The sequence below is a fragment of the Agrilus planipennis genome, unplaced genomic scaffold, assembly GCF_000699045.2.
Source record: "Agrilus planipennis isolate EAB-ADULT unplaced genomic scaffold, Apla_2.0 scaffold86, whole genome shotgun sequence".
Classification (NCBI taxonomy): domain Eukaryota; kingdom Metazoa; phylum Arthropoda; class Insecta; order Coleoptera; family Buprestidae; genus Agrilus; species Agrilus planipennis.
The window spans coordinates 607,415-620,530 of NW_020438863.1; the positions used below are offsets into that span (position 1 = coordinate 607,415).

The window sequence follows — 13,116 nt, forward strand, 5'->3', positions numbered from 1 at the left end:
ATCAGGGATGTAATCTGGGTTGGCTTTATATTTGAATCCATCATCATAAAGTCGTCAGTCTTAACACTGATTGGATACGCACCTCCACATTTTTCTTAGACTGAGCTAATCTTCGTATTTCCCAAAATCAGAACAACCCATATCTTTAACTATTTGCGAACAATAATCTACTCTAGGTCTACCTCTACCCCTCCTACCTCCTGTTTCTGCCTCTAATATATTTCTGACTAGACCTTCATGGCTGAGAAGTTGTCTTACCACCTATCTCGCCTATTTCTTGTTGACTTCCATAGAGTCCTCTGTTCTCTTATTCTTTCTAACATCTCTTCATTTCTAACCTTCTCTATTCACGGTACCTTCATCATTCACACCTGTAACACCACTTTTCGAACGCTTCTAACTTTATCTTTTCATCGCGTCCATCGTCCATGTTTCGCACCCGTAAAGCGCCGCCCTTAAAACAAACACCTTGAACAAACTTTTTCGATTTTCTAATTAACCGTTTGCGAACATAGAAGTGACTTCATTCTATTGAAGGCGACTCGACCCTGCGCTATCATCTGCTTTATATCCCTACTACTCCTTCTGTCTTGACTTATCTGACTATCTAAAATCGGCCACATCTAATTTTTCGTCTTTTACCTTTATATTAGCTCTTTCCCTATTTTTTCTTCCCTTGCATACCAGTGTTTTTGTTTTACTTTTATTTATTTTCATACAGTACTGTTTTGTCAATACCTCATCCATTTTATTTAAAGCTTTCTCTAACTCCTCCTTGCTAGATGCTAATACTGCTATAACATCTCCAAATTCAAGCATGCTAATCTTTTGCTCTTGTATATCTATCCTTACAGTTACACTGTCTTTAATGATGTTGATTGCGTCTTCGATGTATTTATTAAAAAGTAGATATGACAGCGCGAATCCATGTCTGACTCCCTTCCTAATATTTACTTCTCTAACGTTGCTCTATAACTGCCTGTTGCTCTTTATACAAACTAAGTATCACTCTTCTATATTTAACTTATCCCTATATTTTTAAGTATATTTAACATCTTGTCCCACTTAACATTGTCAAAAGCCTTTTTCTAAATCTATAAATCCTATGTACGCACTCTCTCTTTTTTCTATTGTTTTCTCTTTTGAAACCCGTAAAACTCGAATGGCCTCCCGCGTTCCTCAATTTCTTCTAAATCCAAATTGATCTTCCCCTAATAGTTCTTACGCCCTTTCTTCCATCCTCCTCTGTACAATTCTAGTTGAGCTTTTTGACGCATGGGAAGTTAAGCAACTTGTTCTAAATGTCTCGCACCTATTCGCGCCTCTCTTTTCAGGTATGGTAACCACCACATTTCGTTTATAATCCTCCGGGACTTTCCTCGTCTCGNCAACCATAATATTTGACATTTGACAACCAAGTTTATTTTATACAAAAGTTTAGGTCTTTTATTTATCGAATGAGACTGTACGAAGTCTGCCGGGTCAGCTAGTCTAAAATAAAAATCAAAAAGTATTTATTATGAAAACATTACTCTTTGATACTAGTTATTAATTCATAATAGTCTTGGTCTAGGTATACGAGTAATCCAATCCGTTAAATGTAATTACTCATTAATTTTTGAGAATTTTGCCACCTATTGTGTTTAAGTGGTTCGTACTTTTCATCTAACCCTTTTGAGTTGTGTGACTTTTTTTTTAATAAAATAATGCATTAAATGCGATTCCACGGAGCGGTAGAGACCAAAGGCGTACCTTCAATGAATCAGTTATGGAAGTTCGGGCAAAGTGAGGGTGAATTCGGGCTGAATGCACCCGAAAGGCCGGCGCGAAACGAATTTAAAAATGCCAGCAGCGCGTCCCGACAAAGTAGCACACTTAAAATCGTAGGTAATGCAATTTTTCTCTACCTACGGCTCCACTCTTTGTCCTTGCTAATTAATGCGCCTTTAATTAGAAGTTTGACAGACGAAAAAGAGCCTCATGATGGTTACTTTAGGAAACACGTACTTTGGTTCGTGGAACAAACAATAGAGGCACCATTAAGAAAATGAAGCTTTAGCTTGTGATACAGAAAACTGGACGATTTTCAGTCGATAATTTTTCGGTAGAGCATTCGTCTGTTCGTTTTCAAGATAGACTTGACATAAAGACAATCACACACTGTGAACGTGATTATCGAAAACAAACTTTCAACAGGGCTGTACTTAAAACTGAAGACACTACATCCACGGAGTTGCCAACCCCACGTTAGCAAAACAGAAAAAGAAGACAACGTCTTGTTTAATGGACAATTACCCAATTCTATTTAACAAATCGATATTTGTAAATTTATTTATTTCTTAGGCTGATGATGATTTGTAGGTACGTGTTATTTTCAAAATAGAGGATTGCCGAATGTTAGACCCTCACTGTATGCATGTATAAAATTCGTTATCAAATTTGATTTAGTTTTCGCTTAAACAAAGAGCGTAGAAATAACATAAAAATGGATTGCTAAATGTGTTGCTAAGCGCAAAACTCGAGAACGTCTGGACCAATTTCAATATTTTTTTTAAGATATTCCTTGATGTCCGACGAAGGTTCTTATGAAGGAAAAAATTGGAAAAAATTCCAAGAAAAACGTAAAAACCATATTCAAACTGATCCTAGCTGCTAAGTGTATGACGGAGCATCATTTGAGCACGGCTCAATCGATTTGACTGATTTATTTTTGTTGTATTTCTAATTGACAGGACAAGGTTTGTGTGAAAGAAAATTTTTGGAAAATACAGGGAAAAATCCGAAAATTTGGATAGCATTTTTATATGGAAAAACCTTCATGTTATACATTTTGAAAAATTTACTAGAAACATGGTTAAAAAAATGAACCTCTGTGGGGGGGGGGTTGGTGAAAGGGAATTGCAATGTTTGAATGTGATATATACTATTTGTGGTCAGATTTACTTGAAACTTGGTCTTAATACTCTCTCATTTAATTTGTGAAACACCTATCTCGGCAAAAGGGGTTGTAATTTTTGTTTAACACATATCTTGTGGTAGATTTTACTTGAAACTTGGTATTTACGCTCCTTGATATAATTAATCAAATGAAAAGAAGTTGCAACGTTTGCATGGGGAATATTTGATTAGTAGTCGGATTTACTCGATGGTTGCCCTTAATACTTATTGTTGAAATTAAACAAATATGTGTTTTGGCAATTTTTAGAAATCAACATGAACGGACCACGGGTCCACGTCCAATGTTGTTTTGTTTTGGTGTACCTATCTTAAAAGCGAACAGACTATAATAAACAAAATAATTCGAAGTGGTCTGGTGTTCTATCGAAACTGCCAGACGCGGATCGCGATTTCGATCTTTTTGGACCTCATCAGCGCGTCGCAGACAGCTCCGACAGAACACAAACCAACTTTTACCTGCTTTTTTAACAGTGCATTTTAGAAAATACCACAAATGGCGCAGTAAACACCATCTGTAGCACGATGCTACATTTTAAGATTACGTATGCTCCAACAAGGTCCACTTGTGTGGATATCTACTTGCTGAAAACGAATCCCGGCGTAGCCAACCTCAACGTGATAGGTTAATCGAATAAAATAATTCGAAGTGGTCTGTACTCATCATCGTGCTACAGATGGCGTTTACTGCGCCATTTGTGGTATTTTCTAAGACTATAATAAATTTCAAACATTTTTAAGAAATTGACCCAAAATTGTTTTTCAAACTTAAAGACCTGTTGTTTGTAGTGATTGCTTTAGTTTAGGAACTAGATGATTGGCAGCTTAATTACAAAGAATTCATTTTGAAATAAATTCGTTGTGATATTTTTTCTCGGTTGACTATACATTCTGCTTTTAAAGCGGCACAATACATGAGTGGTTGGTTTCCGAAGACAATAACCTTTTTATGGCGAATTTCTGCTTTGTTATAGCCCCCAGGAACGTAAAAAAGGGGAGGAATTAAAACTGTTCTTGGGGTGCTTTCATTAAATTAATAATCCTTGATGAAGGGCCAAGTGGACTCCTAATTTAGAAGTCGACCGTCAGAGATCGTTTCAAACACGCGATGCCAACTCCTCATTTATGTCTATACGATGAAGTACTGTACGTTGTAAACGATAACACGGAGTGATAAAACTTTCTCAAGCATCGAAAGAGAAATGTGCGCGTAAAAGGAAAGAAAGCTGGCTTATCATTTAGAGCAATTGAGAGGAGCTTATAGCATACAAAAAAAAAAAACAAAAAAAAAAACGCAAAAGACAGAAAAGCAAACCATTCCGAAAATTGAAATTCAAACACTGCAACGATGGCAGGTTCCTCTCTACTTCTTTTGGTTCTCTTATTTTGCTTCCTTTCCGTCGCCTTTTGATATTCCTCTTATAACGATACGCGACTGTACAATGGCATCCTATCAAATCAGATAATAAAAGACCTTTTATTTGAATTGTTCGGGTTCGATGAGAATTGAAAAATAGCAACGCCTTTCACGCAGCGTGCTTTCAAAATTTATTACCAACGATCCGAATCCATTTTGTTTCCTAATTTTCGACTGGCCACAAAAAATCAATATGTACAGACCAATTTTATACAATTAGGGCTCGGATAACTAATAAATAATGCTTTGTACAACAGTTCTGTTGGCTTAAACGGTGCCCCATAATGTCTTTTCTGTTCGACGTTATTTCTGTTTGCCGTGTTTCCACGAGCAGTATTTTCTCAGAATGTTTTTGGATGAATGACCAAGTGAATAAAATTCCAGTGTAAAACAAAACTATGTACACACTTTATTTACAACAATTAAACATATTCAGAACATGAAAACAATGTAAAAACGGAAGACAAATTTAGCGACAAAAAATAGATCTGGTTAAGCTGAACGACAAAACGTAACTTTTTGAACTCAACTCAGCTACTACCAAAATGGAATAAAATCAAACCTATAATATTACCACCACCAGTACCTGCGAGAACAAAAGCTATAGAAAAGTATAGGAAAAGACCCAAAAATACATAGATATCATTACAGCGTAGTGCAATTAAATAAGGGTAGCTGACCGACGAAGCCTTCGTAGAATTTATCTATTGGGACCAAATGTTTTGAGAGGCCCCAACAGGGTGATATTTGTAATAATGTACATTTATACACTATAGCAGCCAATGCAGTAACTTATATAAATATTAAAAATTACACCATGCTAAATATTGTATAATTATCCCTAATACTAATAACTACAACTGAAATTACACTGTAACAATTTCTTCATCTGACAGGTGCTCATAAATTTGTTATTTCCAATCAAAAATCATTTTTCTATAACAGTAAGAACACTGTCATATGATCCAGTATTTACCTTTCGATAATTTCGATAATAGTTTGTATAAAGAGCAACAGGCAGTTATAGAGATGGGGCTGCAACGTAGAGAAGTAAATATTAAGAATGGAGACAGACGGGGATGTCACCGCTACTTTTTAATCAATACATCTAAGACGCGATCAACATCATTAAAGACAGTGCAACTGTAGGGATAGATATACAGGGGCAATAGATTAGTATGCTTAGATTTGCAGATGATATAGCAGTATTAGCATCTAGCAAGAAGGAGTTACATAAAATGGAAGCGGTATTGACAAAACAGTACTGCATGAAAATAAATAAAAGTAAAACAAAAATACTGGCATGTAAGGGAAGGAAAAGTAGGGAAAGAGCGAATATAAAGATAGGAGAAGTGGCCGATTTTAGTTATCTAGGAAGTCAGATAAGTCAGGACGGAAGGAGTAGTAGGGATATAAAGCAGAGGATAGTGCAGGGTTGAGTCGCCATCAATAAAGAGAAGTCACTTCTATGCTCGCGAACGGTTAATTTAGAAATTCGGAAAAGGTCGTTAAAGGCGTATGTTTGGAGCACAGCACTGTACGGGTGCGAAACATGGACAGTGGGCGCGGCGGAAAAGGAAAGATTAGAAGCGTTTGAAATGTGGTGTTACATATGAATGATGAGCATACCGTGGATAGAGAAGGTTAGAAATGAAGAGGTATTAGGAAGAGTAAGAGAACAGAGGACTCTATGGAAGTTAATAAGAAATAGGCGAGAAAGAAATAGGACACCTTCTCAGGCATGAAGGTCTAGTTAGAGACATATTAGAGGCAGAAACAGGAGTTAGGAGGGGTAGAGGCAGACCTAGATTAGATAACTGTTCGCAAATAGTTAAGGATATGGGTTGCTCTAGCTTTAGGTAAATGCGAAGATAAACGCAGGTGCGTGTCCAACCAGTCTGACGACCTTATGATGATGAATTTCAGTTATGCTTTTCCTGCAATTATTTTCACTTAAAAGTTCCTTTCTCTTACATTCTTCTTGATTTATTACATTTTTATAAATACAGTGTACCTACAGGTGCATATTCCATTGTGAACCTATGAACCGCTTTTACTTGCCCAGATCACGAACTTCATTTTCTATATTGAAAAGGATAATGGAATTGTTATTAAAACCTGAATTAAATTAGAATGAAGTTCTTGTTTTAAAGCTTTAGCTTTAAGTAAGTTAACTTATTTGCCAACCAACTTTATATTCCCAGGAAGTAACTTAACTACAAAGTGTTTTTTCGTTTCAGATTTATCATCAAAATATGGCTTTTATTTAAGTTGCATCATGCAAGTTTGCAGTTCTGAGGGATAATGTAATGGAGGTAAGGTATTATCGTAACTAATGTTATAAGTTTGTTCGTTTGTTTTGTTTTCACGCTTTAACTACTCAACTGGTCATTATGAAACTTTGTACACACATTGTCAAAGGTAAAGAAAAGGACATTAGGTACCTTTAATCCAGAAAAAATACTGTTCCCGAGGGATAGAAATATTAGTTTTGCGTGGTCGTCAATGATCTTTGACAGGCTATTCTTAGGACATCAGCGCGAGCGAAGCCGCGGGTAAAGTCTAGTATTTTATAATTTATACTTATTGTTACTAAGTTAAGTAATAAATATAGTCCATTATGTTAATTTCTGTCTAATAATGATGTTATGTCATGTACAATTAGTATGTTCACTGAAAATATGTTTGGTATCTTTCGGCTGGATTTGGAGCACGAAATTTGATCATAACTCTTGTTCAGTGGGAAAACGTGTAGTTCTGGCAATTCGAAACTTTAGGTAACAAGTAAATTTTCTTTATTATTATTATCATCATCGTCGTTCTCCTTAACCGCTGTAACGAGGTGCTCCAAGTTTATCCACCTGGTAGCAATTTATCATTTTCGACTTAATTTAGTTTTAATGAGAGACCTCTAGGATTCTACTCTCGACAATCCATCACCAACCCTTACAAAGTAAAGTTAATGTTTATTAAAGATAACTGATTACGAAGCGCACAGAGTTTAAAATATCGTAAAGAGCGGAGGCAGTTGATTAATTTGGATAATAAGAAAAAACGAAAACCTAATAAATGTTATGAAGGGTTAATTGGGGTTGTTAAAAAAAGGAAAATTCGATAATTCTGCCGATCCTCTTTCAATAGTTTAATAAATTACTAACCAAGAAGTTATACTACTTTTATATTATTTAGTAATGAGTAAAGTTGGTCTTTGCGTTGCAGTCTTGGTCTTGATCTCGCGAAAATGTAAGACCAAAACCGAGACTAAGACTATATACTAGCAAGATGAAGAGCGAATGAGCACGACCAGAACTAAAACCAAGACCGAATGAACAAGACCAACACTAAAATTCAGACCAAATATTGTAGACCAAGACCTACCACGCAAGACTAAACGAAAAATTATTAAATTCGGTGGATTTATGAGTTAAACCATTGAAAGGAACTTTAATATATTCTTTTCTTGAAACTAAGCATTTTCAGTATTTGAAATTTGAATGATTTGACACTAAAGTCCAACACCGAGACTGAGACTGTATCAGCAAGACTAAGATTAAGACCAGAAAACAATGGGTTTGAAAATTGTGATAAAAATGATTACATGACATTTACAATTAATATAAAATGTATTATTGCGTTTTTGAGTACTTATTAATTTAAATAATCGAAAACCTGCAGTAACTCTTCATGAGAGAATCAGTTTCACAGATTATATTTCAACCAGCATCCGTCCATTGATACAATATTTTTAAATTATGTACTCTTCAATGTTGTTCTCTACGGAAACTTGATACGTGTACAGCCTCAGAGTTATAGTTTACAAAGGTAATTTAACTCTGGTCCCGAATACTGCGAAACCCTCGAGGTTTAACGTTACAAGACAGGATCATCTCCTGTATATAGGACAGCGGAGGCATCATGACCTAATGGAATTGAAACCATGACTTGGATGTTAATTGAATTAAAGTTAGTTTTTGAACATAAAATCCGGAGATATCACGTTATATCTTTTCGAGATATAAGAGAATATCATAAAATATTTTTCCCATAGCAAGAAAATATTTTAAACATATTTCCTTACTTTCTTAAAAAGACCATTTACCTTCTGGTGCAGTGACATTGTATCGTCTGGGTGTAAAGTCCGAAAACAGTAATTGGCTATTAACTAAAAAAAAAAACTTTTGGGTGTTTCATTCCCACCAGCCAGTAATGCTGGTGGGCGGGCAGTCCCTCCGGACTACGCCGGAAGATAGGGCGGAAGGCCCTCTTCAGCCTGCTTTCAGGAATCGTGGGAATGGGTGGGTGGTGGTTCAGGTGAGAAAGATGAGACGAACGAAATGAAGACAGAAGAGAATGAAAGATTATCTGTGGAATATTACTGCCTCAGCATTTGCCTAAGTGATCCAAGGAAACCACAGAAAAACTTGGATCAACGCAGACGGACCCGGAATCGAACCGGCGTCCTCCCGAATGCTAAGCAATGGTCTAGACCTCTAGGCTATTGACAATTTTTTACAAATCCTTTATTTTTTCGAGTTTAACATGTGTCGGTGAGAGCTATCTCCGAATTCAAAGGAATCTGGTACTCTTGTTAGTGCTGATTTGACTTCCCAACGTTTGATGGCGCTTAGTGCTTTATATGATTATTTCCTTATTGTACCTATCACTTTATGCAATTTTTTTTCTGTCGATTTATCCAACGATATGACCTTGATATAGCATGTAAAACATTCGAAAGTTTTTCTTAGTTTTTAGGGTTCCGTGCATCCCAATGAAATAAAGAACCCTTATACGATCACTTGTGTGTCTGTCTGTCCGGCAGTTATAGCCAATTTGCTACGAATCTGCTGGACCGATTACGTTGAAATTTAGTACACGTATGAATTTCTGTTTTTCCCAAACACGGACACATAACGTGAATAAAGTAATTTTGAACATGGGGGTCATTTTTGGGGGACCAATAGGAACATAACAAAAAAAGTTTTGCAAACTGTGCCGTGTGATATATCAAAGGAATTGGATTGTTGTAAGGGTCTTGAATATATATTTTTTATAATTTTAATATAAACATAGTTATTCAAGAAAATAAAAAAAATTTGCCATTACACTTCTCCCCACCCCTTATCACCGAAACTACTGAACTTAAAATTTTGAAAAAAATACAGAAAGTAGTACTTTAATTATAGATTACAGCAAAGTTAATAAGCAATCTATGGTTTGAACATAACGTGGTAAATTATTCAACAAAACAATATTGTGAGTACAAAAATTTACATTTGCAGTTTGAATGTAAGAGAGAACATGTTTTTTTTTAACTATATTGTTAAGTTGGTTCACAGGTTAGGGCTCCGTACAGCCGAATGGATAACGGAACCCTTGTAAGGCTATAGGATCAGTCGTGTGTCTGTCTGTCCTTTATTAACTTTGGTTTCAGCAATGATCTCAAATCCCAACGGAGAATAAAACTAAATAGGCACTGTTGTGATCGTATATCTATAGTCTAGTTTAAATAACATCCTTGTATATTTTCGTAAAAAGTAATCTCACAGAAATGACAAGTTGGTTATGCAATTTAAAGTTACAAATTGCTTATTATATCAAGTTGAGATCGAGGTAGCGCGTGTAAGGAAGTTTCCGGGCAAAAAGTTGTGGCCGTAGGGAGAAGATATATGTTGTTATAAAGAGAAGTAGGTAAGGCATCAAGACACGTAGCTAATGTCACTGCTTTTTCTTCGAACTTCGGCGGAATTCAATCAAGCTAATACATATTTGTACCACGGATACACGTATATGGTAGAGGCAGGAATGTATGTCGGTTAAAGATCAGGATAGGAGAATGGGTCTTTGGTTGGTAGGTGTAAGAACTTTTCCCGTAGTAGGTAGATAATTCTTTATTCTCGTCGTCCTTTATCATTTTGATAAATTGTACTGTCAAGAATTTTCCTTGCGGTAAGGAGGAAACTTTTATGCACCGCATGTCTTGCATACACCTACACACACACGCAAATGTGATACACAAACATGCTCCCGCGTGGAATTGTATTATAGATACGTTGAATCCGCACGAACGGATGAAAAGATCGGTTTCATCGGCCGACTTTTCTGCAAAATCTAACAAAACTCATCAAAACAGAAACGTAGGTAGCGTATGATATCATCAGTGCAGGAAACCCCTCGGTGTGGATCGCGGTTTTGATTCTCGATAAATTACTGAAAAAATCTTAAAAAAACTTTTGGACAGAGCCGTTCAAATTTTGACTTCTTAGGAGCGACTACATTGTATGCAAGAGAAACAGATCTTAAAACAAGTGATATACTTCGTTTAGTTTCACTAGCGATGTGCCCTTTAACTTGACCGGCGCAAAGTAGGCCAGAAAAGGAAGGAAACAACTCTCGGCCAAACTCTCAACCCGTGAGGAGCGTATAACCCGTACAGTATTGCACGAAAAAATTGACCATTTTATCCACTAAAATTGCATTGCTCGAATGTGCTGTTATTAGTAGGTACCATTTACTACTGAAAATATCAACGAGATGTTTGTTTATATTAGAAGACATATTAAAGGTTTTAAAGCTTGTTTTCGACACGCACTAATATTCGTGATTGAACAATACTTTTGACAAGTACTGTACGAAAAAGTATGTTTAATGTACAAGAGTCTAGAGTACAATGAGCTTTTTTCTCCCTACCTCCGATTTTGCCAGTGCGCATCCAAGACATTGGAAAGGGCACATCGCTAGAGAAAGTAAACGAAGTATACCTGTCTTTCTTCCTCCGTAACCAAGCCACCTCCGTAACCAAGTCTTCTGGTTATGATTATGGAGAAAGAGAGACTGGTATCGTTCGATGCTGTACCTGTGACACTATACCTGTCTCTTTTGGGTTACGAAGAAAAATGACAACAGCAGATTTGTATACCTCGCTTACTTGCTTTTGCAGGTGCATCTGGGAACGCTAGGATCGAAGTTTGCCCAGCTAATCATGCTGGGTCAGGTAGGTGTGAAAGATGAGACGGACGAAATGAAGACACAAGAGAAGTGAACAATTATCTGCAATATTATTGTCACTGGTTTGCTTAATAAGTGAATCGCGAAAACCTTAGAAAACCTGAATCACGGCTGACAGAACCGGAATCCCGAAACGAGCCAAATAAGTGAATCAAGTATACCCTGAAAAAATAATCCAGGTATCCCCCTAGGGTCGATTCATTATGATTATCGTCCTATGGCCTTTCTGCTCATCTTCTATCCAAAAAAGTATCTACCTAGGGGCTTGTGTTTCGGTTAAAGCCAATATTGATTTTGCGCCTCATAAATAATGAGATTTTTCATTATTCCTCGTCCTCAATCAATTATTTTAATGACACTTAAGGCAAACGCAGTCATAATGTAGTTATTTGATATGTTTAACTTTCGAAAAGTTTGCATATTACCCACATTTTGTATTCAGTTGAGCAGTCTGACGTAGCTATTCAAGTTAGTAGCTCATAATGTCAATGCTTAAGTGTGTTTTTGTGGATTAGGTTATTCGGGAAAAACTTATACAAATTTAATTTAACCGGGAGGTACCTACTGAAGACGAATCGATAATTTTAGAATTTCATGAGTTGTGTAGCCGATAAAACTCTTGTAAATATAAACCTACACAAACATCCAACTCGTTCTTTCGAAGGGTCTCATAAATTTATTCATTTTTAAAGCGTCCTACTTCTACACTTCATACCCCTATACTTACCATTTATTGACCATACACGTGAGCACGATCTAACGTCACCCATACATATCTATTGAAACACAACTTTTTGCTATTTTTTAAATTTTAAAACACTTTAACTTGTCGACCCATTTTTCTGTTATTATTGTCTCATTTGACAATATATTTTTTTAATTTTTACAGCTACTATTTTTAGTTAATTGGTAAATTTAATTTCAAATACCTTTCTCTCTTTGGTGAAACATTGGAGAATACACCGATTAAAACAAATATTGATATTACATTAAAGTAAATTAATTTTTACTACTACAGGTAACCTCAAATTAATGACGAAGAATTGTTGGTGTTGTCACATCCTCGCCGGGAATTGAACCCTGATCCCTGGGCTTTACGTACCATTGCTCTACCACTAAGTTACGAGAGGTTTTTCTAAATTTCTCAAATAATATTTCTCAAAAATTTGATTAAAATCTCCAATTTCAAGTTTCTGTATTGCTGGGCTGTTAATATAGAACGGTCTGATGTGTAAATGAACTGACAGACATATTGTATTGTAGTTGCCAGGGGGTCGATTGACGTAGGAGAGGTTTACCATGAAACACCTGTTTTCCATTTATTATTGTTTATTTAGTATAACTATTGTCAAATCAACTTATGCTTAAAGACTTATACTAACGACAATAAATATATAACACAATTTATCAGGTAGGAGCCTCTAGTCACTGAGGGAGATTGAGTTAAACGGTTACTCTTCCTTGAATTCCGGGAGGAAACTATATATGCTGTATGTGGAACCGTTGTTTCGCTCTGTAAGGGTAGTTTTAGGTACATGGTTGTAATCGTCAACCCAACGCTAGTCTATGATGCACTCGACGATCTCCGAACCATATGGACCAATGGATAACCTCTTCCTCCCGGCTTCGCGGACCTCACTTAATCTCCTCTCTCTTTTTCCCTTTTTTTTGTTTAGATTATTCTCGAGGAGGGGAAATCTTCGAAAGACACCTCCTGAAGGGAGGTAGTGTCGGATTTT

At 36.2% G+C, this 13,116-nt stretch overlaps 1 protein-coding gene across 2 annotated transcripts in view; it reads left to right on the plus strand.

The window, feature by feature from the left end:
* The window catches only part of LOC108735727 (suppressor of lurcher protein 1-like), a 130,121-nt gene that overhangs the window by 50,608 nt on the left and 66,397 nt on the right, over positions 1-13,116 (plus strand). For both annotated transcript variants that reach the window (XM_018467833.2, XM_018467835.1), the window contains exon 2: positions 6,613-6,687. In XM_018467833.2, the coding sequence (XP_018323335.1) occupies positions 6,682-6,687 (6 nt within the window). In that variant the 5' untranslated portion in view covers positions 6,613-6,681. The remainder of the gene's footprint in view (positions 1-6,612; positions 6,688-13,116) is intronic.